Source organism: Amblyomma mixtum, chromosome 5 (assembly GCF_055824585.1).
Source record: "Amblyomma mixtum isolate Tamu chromosome 5, ASM5582458v1, whole genome shotgun sequence".
Lineage (NCBI taxonomy): Eukaryota > Metazoa > Arthropoda > Arachnida > Ixodida > Ixodidae > Amblyomma > Amblyomma mixtum.
Genome location: NC_143016.1, coordinates 188,760,982 through 188,778,910, shown reverse-complemented (window position 1 = coordinate 188,778,910; position 17,929 = coordinate 188,760,982). Strand labels below are relative to the sequence as shown.

General features: G+C 44.0%; 1 protein-coding gene across 1 annotated transcript in view; it reads left to right on the top strand.

Moving 5' to 3' along the window:
• The window catches only part of LOC149345182 (tachykinin-like peptides receptor 86C), a 264,961-nt gene extending 255,685 nt beyond the window's left edge, over positions 1–9,276 (top strand). Inside the window, exon 5 of the mRNA XM_089547383.1 lies at positions 8,825–9,276. Coding sequence (XP_089403509.1) covers positions 8,825–9,056 — 232 coding nt within the window. The 3' untranslated portion in view covers positions 9,057–9,276. The remainder of the gene's footprint in view (positions 1–8,824) is intronic.
• The last annotated feature ends 8,653 nt before the right edge of the window (positions 9,277–17,929 follow it).

Sequence of the window (17,929 nt, the reverse complement as noted above, 5' to 3'; positions counted from 1 at the left end):
TAGACGCTGAAGTTGCTTGTTAAACCATGGCGTAGAGCTCCTACTCCTAATTGTTATGGACGGTATATACTTGCTAACGACGTCAGTAAACACATTTTTGAACGCGACCCAGTTTTCTTCAACTGCACGGGACAAGAAGTCATTAAGAAACTGGTCTGTAAAAAGAGATAATTGTGCATTCATTCCATCAAAGTTAGCTCTGCTATAGCATTTAATTTTTTTTTCAATGATCTTCCTACTGTTATGCCGACAAACAATGTTCCCGGTAATGACGTCATGATCGGAGAGCCCATCTAGGTGACTAATGTTGGCGCAGATGTCAGGGATATTAGTAAGGATTAGGTCAAGAATACTGGAGCATGTGGCAGTGCGCCGTGTGGGTTGCATGATAAGTTGGGATAATGAAAAATCTAAACATGACTGAAGAAATGCATTCGATTCTCTTTCACTCTCCGTGACAGATAGCGTTGCCCATTTGATGCGTGGATAATTAAAATCCCCAAATATTAATAATACACAATTTGGAAATCGGTTACACACTTCACTCAAAAAGCGATAGAACTCTTCAACAAAAGCACTGCCCATATCAGGGGGGCGATAAAAAACACCAATAAGTATGTCAGTACTGCTACCGTTTAACAACACCCATACACATTCAAGAAACGTAGAAATTATGATGGGTACACATGATAATTCCTTTTTTATTGCCAACAGGACACCACCGCCTCTCCGATTTGACCTGTCGCAGCGAAATATGTTAAACGTCGCCTCGGTAACAAAAATGCTGTCGTCGGGAACATTGTCCGTAAGCCATGTTTCCGTGAACGCGACTAAGGATGCAGAGCATGAATCGATGAGCGAGGAAATGGGAACAGCTTTAGAGAGGATACTTCTGGTATTTGTATAGAGGAAAGTTAATGCGGTATCATGACAAGGCTTATGAACTGACGGCAAAGAAGGGTTGATTACTTGAGCTGAGGCAGGAGAATGATTGGGTCATTCGTCAGCACTTCCGTGGGCGCCGTCCCCTGCCTGTGGCGCATCATTTCCAGATGTTTGTAAACGGACTGCGCAGTTGGCATCCGTGTCCCAGACACAAGCGTCATCATTTAGAATGAGCTTGGTGAAAGCAAGGCGGGGACGATCACCCTCCTTTTTTATTGACTTCGAGAACTGCCAAAGCTTTCGGCGCTTATCGCGCACAGCAACTGAGTAGTCCCGTGCTATCCTGATATCTGTTTCCTTCAGCTTGCTGCCATTGCTGAGCAGAGCCTCGATTTCTTTTTCATTGTAGAATTTAGCTATTATTGGCCGATTTTTCTCGGCTGAGAACCGACCCAGGCGGTGGGCCCTGGCAATAGACTGTACTGAAACCCCCAGTTTCTTTTTACAAAATTCTCGAACTATAGCCTCGGTACTGTCCCACGTTTCTGAATGGTCGGTGTCTGCAATGCCAAAAAACAGTGCATTCGATCTTCGTGAACGGTTTTCGAGGTCATCAATTTTCTCTTGGAGTTTGCGAACGTTGCTGTCACAGGTTTCTGGAAGTTGCGTTGGAGGCATAGGCACATATTTGGATTCAAGCTCATCGACGCGTATAGTTAGCGCGTCTAAGTCTTTCTTAAGGATGCTATGCATTTCTAGAGCTTTTTTACAGATTCTAGACGGCTCGCGTTATTTGTCTCGAGACGCTTAATTGCATCGCTCACTAAGTCAAGCTTCTCCTCTTGCGCCTTTGTCATCGGACCAGGGTTCGACTCAATATCACCACCTAATAGCAAACGACGCCACAGGTACAAAGCCGCAGTACGGAAACGCTTGCAACAATCGGGTGGCCACGACACCGCAACAAGACAGACATTATTATCACGAAAGGCGTAGGAATCGTGGTAACTAACCTGTACAAATGCAAACGGTGAGAACAACATCGCAACTGCGGTGGCGTGGCCCGACGTGTCGAAGATGTTGGCGTCCTTTTCACACTGCGGATCAGCTGACAATGTTCCATGTTGCCAAACGAAGGGTGCTCCCATGTCCAGAAGTGGTGGTGCAAGTAGCGGCCGGCTCGAGGATAGGACACACTGTTCCATTCCAAGGGCGGCGGTCCTAGTTGATGCGTCAGCACACCATCCGTCCTTTATCTTGAAGAGCCGAGTCGAAGCAGTAGGCGTTAGCAGACCAAGCCCAGTCACCAGCACCTGTACAAATGCAAACGGTGAGAACAACATCGCAACTGCGGTGGCGTGGCCCCCTGAATGAATGATATGTTCAAGTAGTTTGCAAACAGTGCTGGTTAACGAGATGGGTCGCTAGTTTAATGGAGAGGAACGCTCACCTGATTTAAATATAGGTATTACTTTGGCTATCCGCCAGTCATTAGGAATTAATCCGTGTGATAATGATTGCGAAAACAAACAGGACAACACAGCGCTAATGCTTTGGGATGTGTTCTTCAGCAACTTATTGTTAAAGCCGAGGTGATCCGAACTACTAGTTATTTTAAGATTGTTTAATAAAGCTTTCTTTCTTTTCTTTCTTCTCTTTTTCTTGACGCCCTTCTTCTATCTACCCATTTTTCCCCGTCACAATGCTCTCTCCTCCTGAGCTGAAAAGTGTACTAGATAAAAATCAACTTTCGCTGATTCATTTCAATGCGCGGAGCCTCCGCAAAACTTTATTGTAACTTTATTGCTTCGCTGCATCACTCGTTTTCTTTCATCTGCATATCTGAAACTTGGCTTGCAGTTGATGACTCCAATTTATACGGTTTTCATTCTTATCAAGCTGAATATTGTCATCGCCCTAATAACAGTCATGGTGGCTCTGCCATTTTCATTTCACCTCGTGTCACATATACTCGTAAGCTTGACTTACTAATTAATACTGCTTATTGCGAAGCTGTCTGGATTGAAACTGATTCATCATTTCCTGGTAATCATAACAATAAACTAGTCATAGGCTGCATTTATCGATCTCCTTCATCTTCTGAGTCCGATTTTATTGATTCACTTGATGCAATCCTTCGTAAGCTATCCAGCGAAAATAAACAAGTATTAATTATGGGAGACATAAATATCAATCTTCTCGACACCAGCTCCTCAACATATAAAGCTTATACGGATTGTTTTTCTGGTTACGGTTTTGAATGCCTAATTGAGTCCCCTACAAGAATTGCCTCTCATGGCACTCATTCGCTCATCGACCATGCACTTTCAAATTTATCGCTTCCCCTCATTTCGGGAGTAGTAAACGTCGAAATTACTGACCATTTTCCTATTTTCGTATCCATTAACTCCACAACATCCTGCCCCAACCGTTCGTACTTTACGTCGGTATTTAATGACACAACTTTTATTGAATCGCTATCTGCTACCGATTGGTCAGTTGTTTACAATCTTCGCGACCCTTTGCTGGCACTTGAGTACTTTTGCACGTCTTTCCTTCAGGCCGTTTCCTCTAGCACTTCTACTGTCAAATGTAAAAAGAAATACAAATTCACATTTAACCCTTGGATGACTAGTGCACTTCTGGAAAGCATTCGCAAAAAAAGATAATCTGTATAAAAAAAGTAAAAAACAGCCTTTTAACCTTACGCTTGCAGCCCGCTATAGAAAATACCGCAACATTTTGAACTCTCTATTGAGCCTTGCAAAGAAAAACGTTATTATGAGCGAGCGTTCAACTTAAACAAAAATGATTCCAAGAAACAGTGGAAACTATTCAACGAATTTTTAAACAGGCGTTTTCTGAATGCCCCAATATCTAAAATTACTTTCAATGGCATATCATACAACCAACCTAAAGATATTGCGAATGCTTTCTGCAATCACTTTTCCTACAATCACCCACACCCAACTTCAGAGATAAGCATGCCCCGTACACCGCATTCATTCTATCTCTTTCCAGTTACCCCTGAGGAAGTACACCGCACTATTTCTGAACTAAAAAATACGAGCCCTGGCTTGGACGGCATTTGTGTGCGCCATTTGAAATTAGCAGCCCCTCTTCTATCTAATGTAATCAGCTATATAATCAACCTGGTCTTCAAGACTGGAATTTTTCCTGATATTCTCAAAAAAGCTAAAATCATTCCAGTGTTTAAAAAAGGTGACAAAGAGCTTGTAAATAATTATCGACCCATCTCCATACTCTCATCGCTTAGTAAAGTTATTGAAAAGTTGTTTACCCTAAGAATAAATAATTACTTAAGTAAGTTTAACTTACTAAAAAATTGTCAATTCGGTTTTCGGTCGGGAAGTTCTACCAATCTTGCATTGCTTTGCCTAACTGACTATATTAAAGAATCACTGGACAGTGGTAAACTTGTTGGCTCAGTATCTTTTAGATTTCACTAAAGCTTTCGATACGATTAATCACAATATTTTATTCACCAAACTTGAAGCTTATGGCATAACTGGTCCCGCCCTAGCCTTTTTAAAAACTTATTTATTAGATAGACATAACGTGGTGTTCGTGGCTAACGCATTTTCTGATTTTAAGGTTACTAACATAGGTGTCCCTCAAGGATCGATTCTTGGCCCTTTGCTCTTTTTAATCTACATTAATTATCTGCCTGACGCTCTTACTAACACTCATTGTGTATTATACGCGGATGACACTACAATTTCTTCTTGTGATAAATGTATAATCTCGCTATCTGCCAAATTAAATGCCTCTTTGGTTAGCATTATGTCCTGGTGCCATGATAATCACCTAATTATAAACCCTGTTAAAACTAAGTTTATGCTTTTTAGAACAAAACAAAAAATCACAGCACACTTGCCTTCATTATCGCTTGGTCATACTTCTATTTCCCCTTGCGACAACGTGACTTTCCTTGGTATTCAACTCGATTCTCAACTGAAATTTCATCATCATTTGGACCATGTGAAGAAAAAAACTGCATTTGGAATTCGTGCATTAATTAAGGCTCGTCATTTTTTCCCATCATCAGCACTCTTATCACTTTACTTTGCTTTTATTCACGCTCACATTAATTACGGCATTGTAGTATGGGGGAACACTTACAACTGTCATTTACACTCTATCCAGCACATTCAAAATCAGGCTATTCGTATTATTACCCGCAGTTCATACCTTGTTACTGCTATCCCTTTGCTTCGTCAATATAATATCTTATCCGTTAGAAATTTATTTGATTACAACCTAGCCATCATGTTTTTTAGATTAATGAACAATGCACTTTCTTTTGAATTTATCGACAAATGCTTTTTGAAAAATTGTAACCCTACGAGATTTGCGGCTCAAAAAAATTTTTTGCTTCCCCAAGTTTTTACTAATTATGGAAAACGTCATTCTCATTTCTCATGCATTTCCCTGTGGAATAATTTACCCCCGAGTTTAAAATCGCCTATATCTTTGTCTATGTTTAAATCGTATTTAAAAAGTTTTCTTTTGCAGCAAAATGTGGAGTGAACTGCTTCTATTCCCTTTAGAAAATTCTTGTACTTAATTATTAGCTAGAAATTTCTACTTTGTTTTTTGTTTCTTGACAACTGTGTCCTTGTATTCTCAATTGTTTCTTTATATGTCTTTTCAGAACGCTGTATTTTTGTTCAATATTATTTATAGTGGGTTGTTATTCTGGTTTTGCTTGTCTGTTTGTTTTTGCCCTGCTAATCTATTTCATTCTCATTATATAAATGTTACTTATTTAAAATACCATTGTTCTTACTGCTAATTGTACCTGTCTGTGATGCTGCTTGTTTTTTAATCAAGTTAGTATTAATCTACCGGGGCTCCCGTGACAGTCGCTTGACTTTGGGACCCTCGCCTGTATACTGAATTTATGTAACCGATTTGTACTCAATAAATTCTTACCTTATCTTAAAAATGCCAGTTTCATTAATAACTATTTCAGGCATGCAAATATCTTGGATTATATCTAAGTCAGGGAATGAGCTAATGTCTTCTTTGGTGAATACTAATGAGAAGGCGTCGTTGAAAACCTTAGCACATTCATACTCTTTAATTATGACGCCGTCGCTGTCGGAAAGCAAAATGTCGGGTTGAAAGCCAGGATTTATGATGCGCCAGAATTTACGAGGGTTGTTGGTTAGCAGAGATGACAGGTCATGATTGAAAAAGTGACGTCGAGTGTATTTAAGTAGTGACTAGTAGTCCTTGTCGCATTTCTTGTACTTTTCCCACGCGCTTAGAACACCATTTTTCACTGCCTGCCGGTAAAATCGCTTTTTCTTGTTATTCGCACGTCGCAACTTCTGGGTAAACCATGGTGCACTGCTGCTACATCTAATGGTCATTATAGGAACGAAATCATCAATAAGTTTATTAAAAGTACTCTTGAATAAATCCCAGTTTTGCTGAACAGTGCGCAATGAATATTGATTAATGAACTGGGCGGAAAAAATTTCAAGTTTGGAATTTATTTTTTCATAGTTAGCTCTGTTGTAACATCTGATTTGTTTAACAGTCGTTTTCTTTTCGTTAAAAGAACCAGTTATGCGTCCTGTTATTACGTCATGATCCGAAATGCCATCTAAATGAATAATGTCTGAACAAATATCGGGAAATATAAGAAATGCCTCCTCCCTGCCGTTTTTTCCTTGCAAAAGTTTGTTTTGGTCAATAAATTTTATACACCTCCTGTAGGCCGATAATGTAGCCTAGTCTTTAGACATCATCATCATCATCGTCAGTCTGACTACGCCCACTGCAGGGCAAAGGCCTCTCCCATGTCTCTCCAGCTAACCCTGTCCTTCGCCAGTTGCGGCCACCGTATCCCCACAAACTTCTTAATCTCATCCGCCCACCTAACTTTCTGCCGCCCCCTGCTATCTGTTTGCCTTCACTTGGAATCCACTTCGTTACCCTTAAGGACCAGCAGTTATCCTGTCTTCGCTTTACATGCCCTGCCTTTAGACAATACAAATCTTATACAAGACAATAGAATACAGATACAAGGCAATACAAAAAAAATTTCAACAGTCTATAGATTTGTGACCATACTTTTAGTAGAGTTTTGTCTGTATACTATAAGTAGACGAAACTAAATATCTACAGGAAGGCAATAAAGTTTATAAGAAGTCTATAAAAAGTCTTCAGACTATTTTATAAGCGTTGCTTCATGGGTTCCACGTGTTGTGCAAACGCGTTGGAAGGAACACTTATTTTCATGCCGTTTATATGTGTTAGTTCAGTAGCCTTCCGGAATTACATCTCACGCGTATACACGAACATAACCCAAGCAGGCTCAGGGAATGGCCCAAACGACGACGTCCGGAAAGTTTTATTTCCCTGGGGTGCCGTTTACATGCATGCACTAGCTTTAAGCTTTTGGCAATCATTTTCTGCTTACTTCCTCCGCAGAGCAAAATCTTTCTGCTTTACGCTCATCTCACAATGGTACGTGGCGTGCTTTATGAGGCATTTCGAATAAGACTCACAAAGCGGACGTACCTATGCCCCCACAGGGAAACTTTACTGGCTCCCTTCCTTGTCGGCTCCCGAGCCACCTGCACCGTTTTTTTTTTTTTACTGGTTGTTGGAAAACGCTCTGTTTTCATGCGCAGCTCTAATGAGATTGTTGAAACGGCACACGACGTCACGGTGTCGTTCAATGTCAGGTCGCTGTTTACCACTGTCCCTGTGAATGTGGCGGCAGAATTAGGTGCGGCAGCTTCTCCAGTCCGGCAACCGGCTGGGTGAACGAACACCAGCCGCCACGCCGGACCGTTTGGAGCGGTCTGCGTGATGGATACTTACAGGTGCCCACATAAGTGTTCTAAACAACGGAAAGGCGAGAAAAGCTTAATTTGTTCGTAGTCTAAGCATGAAGCCGCAAACTGCAGCGTGTGCTTTGTGATTTCCCACGCGACCTGCATAGTGCACCCCTCAATGTCTCGGAACAGGCGTTTCTTTATAGTTACACAAAATAACCGCCAGTCATACACTTTTAGTGTGACGTATGCTGTAAATAGTGCAAGCACGACACATTTAGTTGACCGCACCGCAGCGTCCCCCAGGGGCACGCGTAAATAGTATCGCCACCTAGGGACAACACGTCAAAGTACATGAACGCTGGGTTGAAGAAATTTTCAGCCGTAATTACTGGTAACGACGGTGGGTGCATTGCGAGCCTTTTCTCGTTCCAAGAGGACAAACAATAGAAATAGAAGAAAACGTAACGGGCTAAAAGCTAGAGAACCGCTTCGTCAGGTGTCTTTGCTAGGAGGAAAACACGCTGCATTTAGTTAGGCCTAAGAGCTTGAAAATCTCTGAGATTATCTGGAAAACAGGGGCCAGTTATCACTTTTACGTCTACGTGTGGTGAGAGTGTGCGGAATAAAAGCGAACCGCTACCATTTACGAGAGCTATCCAGTGGAAAATTCAGCGGCGACATGTGTTTATTGCGAAGCGGGTGAACAGGGCGGGGCCATCTCGTGAACGCATCCCGTAACCTGCTCGCACGCTATGGTTTGTACCGTGCGTTCGCCCGCAAGACTGTGTGAGATACGTAGCGCTCCGCGCATAAGAATTTTGCCCGCAGAGTCACTGCGTATGCCCAACTAAAAGTGTCTAATATATGTTGTGTCTTATCATACCTAAAACACTAAGTAGCAGCGACTGTAATCTTCCGCCCACGTGTACTACAGCTGGGGTGATCGTTGATCAGTATTTGGGCTTCGCTTTTTGACTGTGTCTAGCGAACACATCTTTCACTTGGCAGCAGCTCATTTTTCGCACCCCCAGACGCATTTCCCTACATTTCAAAATGCCCGACCAGGCGACGCATCATCATCCCTTCTCTAATACCGGCCTGGCGCGCCCTTTTCCGCCCAGGTTCAAGCGGTACTTCCGCCAGTGCCTGTGCTGCTGCTGCGCTCTGCTTCCGGACGCGCCGCCGACGAGGAGCCTGTCGGCCACGGCGCGCTCCAGCCACAACAACCTGAGCAGCCTGCGGGGCCGCATAGCCCTCCGCGCCAAGCTCCGACCGGAGGCACCACCCCAAAGAGGGCGCGTCGCTCTGAACGCCGTGCACAGGAGGCTGCAGGTGGCCGAGGACAGCGCGTGACTTCTGCCGCCACTCCCGACAATCCCCAGCAGGGATAGCGATTCCCAAGCCGAGATTCCATTCCACTCTTGATTTTCCCGCCCCTCTTTATTGGCTGAAAACCAGGGCGCCGTGTTATTCCATGGCAAATGGCGGGAAACTGCAAAATTGAATAGATTAGGAAAATAATCACTATAACAGGTGTTTCAGGGTAGCCTGCTACTAATTTTTAAAAACAGGGTTTTTCAGGAAAAGATAAGCTATTTGCAGCATAGTAATATCAGTTTTGCCAGAAGTCAGAAAACAGGCGAGTCATGTTAACTAGGTTAGGGCGTTCTCCTACTGAGCCGGAGTTCCCGGGTTCGAACCCGACCGCGGCGGCCTTGTTTCGATGAGAGTGAAACGCAAAAGGCGCCCCTGTGTTGTACGATGTCAGTGCACGTTAAAGATCCCCAGGGGGCCGAAATGGCACAGTTACTGTGCCATTTCCTTTCCTTAAAAACGAATTTTTTTGTGAACTAGTAAAGTGATTAATTAAATTCTGATCGTTAACTTTTTAACTCTTAGAGATAGGAACCTGATTCCAAATCAGGGGTTTGTAGCACGCCGTTAGTATTAGACACATAGGTTTTTAGAATTTCGAAAACGCAATTACCCCCCCCCCCTCTCTCTCTCTCCGTTGCTCCTCCAATTTGGGCCTTTCTCGGGACATTCGAAAATCGCTAGCCTGCGGAGAGCGCAGAGCAAGTCCACGAAATCGAGTGAGGCGCCTGCCATGTGACGCCGGCTGTGATGGAGTAGCAAAGTGGAGAGGAGCGCGGTTCACCGCAGCGTGGCCGGGGTAGAAATTGTCACGTGGTACATGGACCACGCTGTGACGCGATTTAGTGCACTTCGCTCTGCGCTCTCCGCCGGAGAACGGATTTCGAATGACTCGAGAAAGGCCCAAATTGTACGAGCCATGAAAGCGGGGGTAATCGCGTTTCCGAAATTTAAAAGACATCTTACGGGTAATATTTATTTTAATTTTTAATACATTTATTAAACGGCACGCTAAAAACCCCTAATCGCAATCAGGGCCGATAGGTAATGGTCAGAAAGATAACCACAGTTAATCACAAAAGTAGTTAACATTATTCTTTTGTTTTCTGGCGTCTGCTGACTGTGGTATTACTTTGCTGAAAAAACCTTCTCTTCTTCTGAACATACCCAACTTTTAAACTTAGTGGCGGGCTTCCCTGAAGCGCTGTAGCCTCGCACAGCAGAGAAAAATAGGGCTCATTGCGGCTCAAGTATGATGGAGAGCTAGACTATTAATAGTTCACAGCGTGAAAGACAACACAGACTCTTCTGTGTTGTCTTCTATCTTTGACTTTCGCGCTTTACCACCCTCAATGAATCGCTGCGGCTCGTTGGAGAAATTTCATTTCTCGGGGCGCTTCAGCTCCCGGAGAAGTGCTCAGGAAGGATCGAACACTAGAATAGGAGCGGTGACACAGGGTCCAAAATACAACCGCTGCACTGCATCGCCCGCTCTAGTTCTTCTCACTGCAGTGATGGTCACTCCCTTTTAGTGTCGGGCAAACGACCCAGCAGTACGTGTTGCTGAGCTTGTTGGTTCAGGTTTCTTAAAACAGAACTGCGGCTCAAAGGAAGGCGGCGTTAATTTTCGACAAAGTTTTATTCATCAGAAAGCTATATTGTGTTGCATGTGTACCGATGCGCAAACTGCGATAGCATAACAAATTGTTAATCATCGCGTGGCGACTTAAAATAAACAGAAAATACACCTCGGTCTCCCGTAAGAACACAAACGTGTCACTAACACGACCTTGCCTCTCCTAATACCAAATGCATCGACTAACTCCCGTGCAATGTTATGATTGCAGTTGAATTTTATCGACACTGGGCTGACAGGTGTTCGTCACTTTTGCCTTTGAACGAGCGCTCATGCTGGCACAGGCGCTCATTAAGGTATCGGCCAGTTTGTCCAAAGTAGACTTTGCCGCACAATGGCGTTTTGCACTCCACGCAGGGCATCTTGTTTCTCTGTTGTTTTTTTTTCAGAACTCTCCATTGTTTTGTTTGGACGGTTGGCAATGCGTGAATAAAGGCCAGCGAGCTTACGGGTAGCCGAAAATACCTCCGCTATCCTGAGTTTGTTATCTTTCCTTCGGTTGTGAGCTTGGGCGTTGTGGGAGGTTCTATGGGCAGTATTAGTAGCGCGCACGAAGGTGACAAAGGGTTAGGGTGGCGTCTAAAAGCTCAGTCGTGCTATTTCGTCCTTACGGCTCAAATAAATTCGCTTTAAAGAACACGAGAAAGTCTTATATGTATCTAAAACCGTGGCCTATTGTGCGGCCGGTGTTAACTGTCTTGCTCAGGGAGCGGCTTAGATAAAAATACACTGAGGAGGACGGAGAACCGTATGCAGACCATTGTCGCTAAAATCGGCCAAATTTTCATTCAGATAAAGCTCATGTAGTGACATTAAACTGCCAACAATCAGGGTAGTACCTCACGTCGCTGAATACTGACGGGCAGTTTGCAGCCGAGAACACTGAGGAGGTGGTAGGCCGAAAGTCCAACAGCAACAACACGGCGTGCTTTCTTCAATTGACGGTGAAATCTGTTTCGGTTCTGTTCTTCGCTGCCAGCTAGTATTTGTATCCGTTCGCGATTGCTTTTGTAGCAGTGGATTTACAGAGTTCCACAACGCTGGCGCAGCTTGCAGGAGCTCTGTGTCTGTGGAAAAGAGACGAAGTTTGTATTAGCGACACGTCATCGGTCATACGTGAGAGCTCTTTAATGCTGATTAGCTTCGGTCGCCACGCGATGCATGGTTTGCAGATGGTTATTTTATCGCAATCTGCGCAGCAGTACACATTAAATATAGAAGAGCTCTGTGATGAATAAAGCTCCGTCGAAAGTTATCTCTCATCCTGTCTTCTTGTGTTTGCTTTGCGCTGCTGTTCTTTTAAGCGAAGCTGACCAGTTGACCTGAGGAGATGTTTTCCTTGAGGCTAATAATCAAAGGCGAGAGCCTTGCCAGATTAGCAGTGGTTTCTCGCTCTTTGCGGGTCCCTCGTCCGTACAGCGTGAAGTGGTCGGTGCATTCGCGACCGCCGAAATGGACATTTTTTTTCATCTAGCTGGTGCAACCTGACTGTGCCCCTTCTCCCTTAGTCGACCGTGTTTCCACAAGCTCTACCAACCTGCGCGGAAACCTAGGTCTTCCGCAGACATGTCCAGCCATGTGTTCAGCCATGTGGAGCTAAACACAAGTGCACAGATTTGACTTTTATGGCCTTCCTGTATCTCTTACATAATAAAACTCATGTCACATTTTTGTCCTCAAATGCACCTTTTTGGCCGCTCCTGTCAAGCTATTCAGCGCCATATCTACGGCGATCTACCCTAGACCGAGACGTGCGAAGCTTCTGTGAGAGCTTTCCATTGTACCCGTGTGGCTGCGCATGGGTGGATACTAATAAGCAATTGCTCCCTTATCACAGATTTACTCCAGCTTGGTAGATACCCCAAAAACACATTAGATTGAGCTTAATTTTTTTCTTCCTCGGCCACCAGCACACGCACTTCTATAGGGCCTCGCCAACAAAAGAATGTAGCATTTTTCTACGCTACTATGGGGAAAAAATGTTTATCCTACTCTATTTCGTACGTTAACAATTAAACTTTGCCCTCTTATCAATATTGCAGGAGAAATGCTGAATTCACAAAATAAGCTAGCTGAGTAGAATGCAGAGAACGAAATCATGAGCAAGATAATCGATTCAGAAGGAGTACTAATGCTGCGAGAAGGTGCGTTACACCAGACCAAACATCGCCAAACGTCACTGAGGCACCTATAGAAGGAAGATTACATGAAAACAATGCTACAGGAGAACAGAACTAGAAAGATCGGGAAACTGAAGCACCACACCAGTGCTCTGATGATTAAACGCCCTTTATTGTAAAACTTTCAAGAAATACATAAAAGACTAAAATAAATGTGAGAGAAAGCCCGTACAATTACCACCGAAGCTTAGTCTAACGAGACAAGACACAGCAAGAAGACGCCGAAGAAAATCTAGCTGATCGTGCGTTGCAACCTAACATTATAATAAACCTCTGAGAGATTTCCGTGGTTAGTGGACCTGTATAAACGCGAGGAGTTTTCCCTAGATAAGCACAACCTCCATTTCACAATTATGTTTCTCGAACGATACTTCGATAACGGCGAGGTTCTAGAGCTGCAGACAGAGTAATTGGTTTCTGAATTGTGGGCTTTACCAGAAACGCGTAGTCGCCTCGATCACTAGATGAAATGGGTGGCATGAGAAACAGATAGCCGCAGTCCACAAAAACATGACCTACCAATTTTGAGCAGAGGCAAGCCTGAGAATGCGGCAAGGTGAATACACTGACAAGGACCAAGAGCTCGTCATGACGCAAGACAGGGAATGCTGCAAGAGCGGCCTAAAATGGCTGATCAAGATAACACTTTTTATCCGGAAGCGCTTCAAGGCACTTGGTGGCTCTTCAGACCACCTGTTTACAAAAAACACTGCAAACCTCGGATTAGTCGAGGTACTTGGTGAGTATGATGCGGTCACGAAAGAGCACTTGAGCTGTGTGCTATACCGGGATGTGGAAGGCCACTATTGCGAAAAAAGATCCCGGAGTGACATAATTAACTTGATGGCGGGAAATGTGCCTAAGTGCCTTTGCATCATCATCATCATCATCATCAGCCTGACTACACCCACTGTAGGGCAAAGGCCTCTCCCATGTCTCTCCAATTAACCCTGTCCTTTGTCAGCTGCCGCCACTGTATCCCCGCAAACTTCTTAATCTCATCCGCCCACCTAACTTTCTGCCGTCCCCTGCTACGTTTGCCTTCTCTTGGTATCCACTCCGTTACCCTTAAGGACCAGCGGTTATCTTGCCTTCGCATTGCATGCCCTGCCCAAGCCCATTTCTTCCTCTTGATTTCAACTAAGATGTCATAAACCCGCGTTTGTTCCCTCACCCACTCCGCCCTCTTCCGATCTCTTAACGTTACACCTATCATTTTCCTTTCCATAGCTCGCTGCGTTGTTCTTAACTTCAGCTGAACCCTCTTTGTTAGCCTCCACGTTTCTGCCCCATAGGTGAGTACCGGTAGGATACAGCTGTTGTATACTTTTCTCTTCAGAGATATTGGTAACCTACCATTCATGATCTGAGAGAACCTGCCATACGCGCTCCACCCCATTCTTATTCTTCTAGTTATTTCCCTCTCATGATCCGGATCTCCGGTCACTACCTGCCCCAAGTAGACATATTCTCTTACTACTTCCAGCACCTCGCTACCAATTGCCACCTGCTGTTCCCTTGCTAGGCTGTTGAACATTACTTTGGTTTTCTGCATGTTAATTCTTAGCCCCACCGTTCTGGTCTGCCTGTCTAACTGATTGATCATGCTTTGCAGTTCTTGTCCTGAGTGGCTTAGCAAGGCAATGTCATCAGCGAATCGCAAATTACTCAGGTATTCTCCATTAACTCTTATCCCCAACTGTTTCCATTCCAGTCCCCGGAATACCTCCTGTAAGCAGGCAGTGAAGAGCATTGGCGTGATCGTGTCTCCCTGCCTGACACCTATCCGTATTGGAATTTTATTGGTGACTTTATGGAGAACTATAGTAGCTGTGCAATCGTTATAAATAATCTTCCAATACTTTCACATAACACTCTTCTACACCCTGATTCCGCAATGCCTGCATGACAGCTGAGGTTTCCACGGAGTCAAATGCTTTCTCGTAATCAATGAAGGCTATATATAAGGGTTGGTTATATTCTGCGCATTTCTCTATTGCCTGATTGATAGCGTGAATGTGGTCTATTGTCGAGTATCCTTTACGAAAGCCTGCCTGATCATTTGGTTGACTAAAGTCCAAGGTTGTCCTGACTCTATTAGCGATTACTTTAGTAAATACCTTGTATGCAACGGACAATAAGCTGATTGGTCTGTAATTCTTCAAGTCCTTGACGTCTGCTTTCTTATGAATTAAGATAATGTTAGCGTTCTTCCAAGCTTCTGGTCTCTCGAGGTCACAAGGCATTGCGTATACAGGGTGCCTAGTTTTTGTAGCACAATCTCTCCTCCGTCCTTCAACAAATCTGCTGTTACCTGATCCTCACCAGCTGCTTTCCCTCTGCATTGCTCCTAAGGCTTTCTTTACTTCCTCCTTCGTTACTGGCAGGATGTCCCATTGCTGTGCTCGACTGCCTCCCTCAGTAACTTGATGATTACACTCGCTACTGTATAGATTTGTGTAGAACTCTTCGGCTAATTCAACTATCTTATCCATATTGCTGATGACATTGCCCTGTTTGTCTTTTAGCGCATACATCTGGTTTTTACCTATGCCCAGTTTTCTCCTCACTGATTTTAGGCTACCTCTGTTCCTTAGAGCATGCTCGATTTCTCCATGTTAAACTTTCTTATGTCGGCTACCTTGCGCTTATTAACTTTGATAGCTCTGCAAGTTCTATCCTGTCTGTGGAGTTAGACGTCCTCATGCTTTGACGTTTCTTAATTAGATCTTTTACTCTCCTGAGATAGCTTGCTGGTATCCTGTCGAACCATCCTACCACCTACTTCTGCGGCGCACTCTGTAACGATAGCTGTAAGATTATCGTTCATTGTTTCAACACTACGGTCGTCTTCTTCAGTTAAAGCTGAAAATCTGTTTTGCAGCGACATTCTGAATTCCTCTACCTTCCCTCTTAATGCTAACTCGTTAATAGCCTTTCGCTTCACCAGTTTCCTCCGTTCCCTCTTCAAATCTAAGCTAACACGAGACCTTACCATTCTGTGGTCGCTACAACGGACCTTACCGAGGACCTCCACATCCTCTACGATGCCAGGGTGTGCACACAGTATGAAGTCTATTTCATTTTTAGTCTCACCATTGGGGCTCTTCCACGTCCACTTCCTGTTTGCTCGTTTGCGGAAGAAGGTATTCATAATCCGTAAATTATTTCTATCTGCGAACTCTACTAATAACTCTCCCCTATTGTTCCTAGAACCTCTGCCATAGTCACCTGCCGCCTTGTCTCCAGCCTGCTTTTTACCTACCTTTGCATTAAAGATAGAGTGGCAGTGCAGAATAAACTGATTGATTGATTGATTGATTGATTGATTGATTGATTGATTGAACATCACGGAAAGGCTTAAGGCTGCAATTTATTACTCCATTGGACTGAACGTCTGACATCAGCTGCACGTTGTTGATATCTTACCGCTCGGCTCTCGAACGCGAGCGATGGCAAGGTATCAATAAGAACAGTTGATTTGTGTTCAACCAGTCAGCGATTCCATTGTAGCGGGTATTGCTGAAACTGTTCTATCAGCGCTTCAGGAGTTAGAAGCCAAAACTGAGGACAGTCGCGTTCAATGCTCCCACAACGGCGCTACCGCGAAAGCAAAGAAGAAAAGATGTGCAAACATCTTGAGTTGAATCCCTGGTCATTCTTTGTTTCATGCGAATGCCATTCAGTGAATCTTGTTTGTCAGCGTGCTGCAGTAGCCTCAAGAGAATTTGTTTTTGGCAGAGGGATAAAACTTACGTTATTTCCTGCACTACACCCCGCTGAAAGGTCCTCAGGGACCACAGCTTTTACCACTTCTCTCCACAGAAACGACACTTTTCCCGTCTCCTTCACACTTTATTTTTGCTCGTTTCCAAGCTCTCCGTGAGATTCGCACATACCTTAACTTTTGCTCAGCTAACCTAGCCTAACAGTAGTCGACAAAAAGGTATGGCATTTAAGCTTTTCGAATTTAACTTTTTATCCCATCAAAATTTCCGCGCCAGATTGATGGACGACAATGTCACACTTTTTACACAATAGCAACCAACATTTATCATCATAATAAGCCAAAAATTGTTCCCACAACAAATTTATTGAACTGCTTTTTCCGCTGCTTAAAGGCTTCTGCTATTATTCTTTTTTTTTTGTAGCAAAATGAAGCAACCATTTCAAGAATGCCTTTTCACAATAACCTAACGCGTCAGCACTTCACAACCAAACGTTTTCCGGAGATCACTGTTTGACTCCGCCGAAGCACAGAGACCAGGAAGCTGCCAGTGAGCTTCTAATCTATGTTTCTCCACTTCTGCAGCAGCTTTCTACTTTCTACTCGACGCTGCTGGCTTTTTAGTCGCTCGGACGGTGCGTGATGCTTATCCAAATATATTCAATTGAAACCATCTCAGCAGGCCGGCTTCGCTGCTCCATGATGTCCACCGGCCTCTTCATCATCCAATTTTTCACAAGTGTAGAAAAGTGCTTCGGGTCGCAGTTCTGCCGATACACACAACCAAACCCCATATAATTGCGCGCCTATGGAGGCATAATTTTTACTAGAATTACCTGATCAACCTCTTCGCTCATAGTACCTTGAATTCAGTCAAGGAGACAAACTCCACGAGCATAGAATCAGCCCCGTGCCATTACGTTCCCGCCATTACAGTTTAACTTGGGAAGTTGGTAACGAGGTCCATGCAAACTTCGTTTGGGGCGACGTAAACAACAAGTCCCATCGTTCTCGCACGACAAGAACTTCGATTCATCTAACGAAATCACATTTTCCTATTGATGACCTATCCACACCAGGTGTTCCTTTACCTACATAATCCTCGAAATCCAAGTCTTGTCACAGGTGTGCAGGATTTTGAGCTGGGCTTCTGTCGTTTAGTTCAGCGCATTGCACCTGAAGTCTAACAGTTCATTCAGTTACTGTAGAGCTTGATAACAGGGTCAAATCATCAGAAATGCCAATAACAGCCAGTGTATGGTTTTTACGCTCGCACGCACAATGCCTTTCTCGACAACTTGGTAGGCCG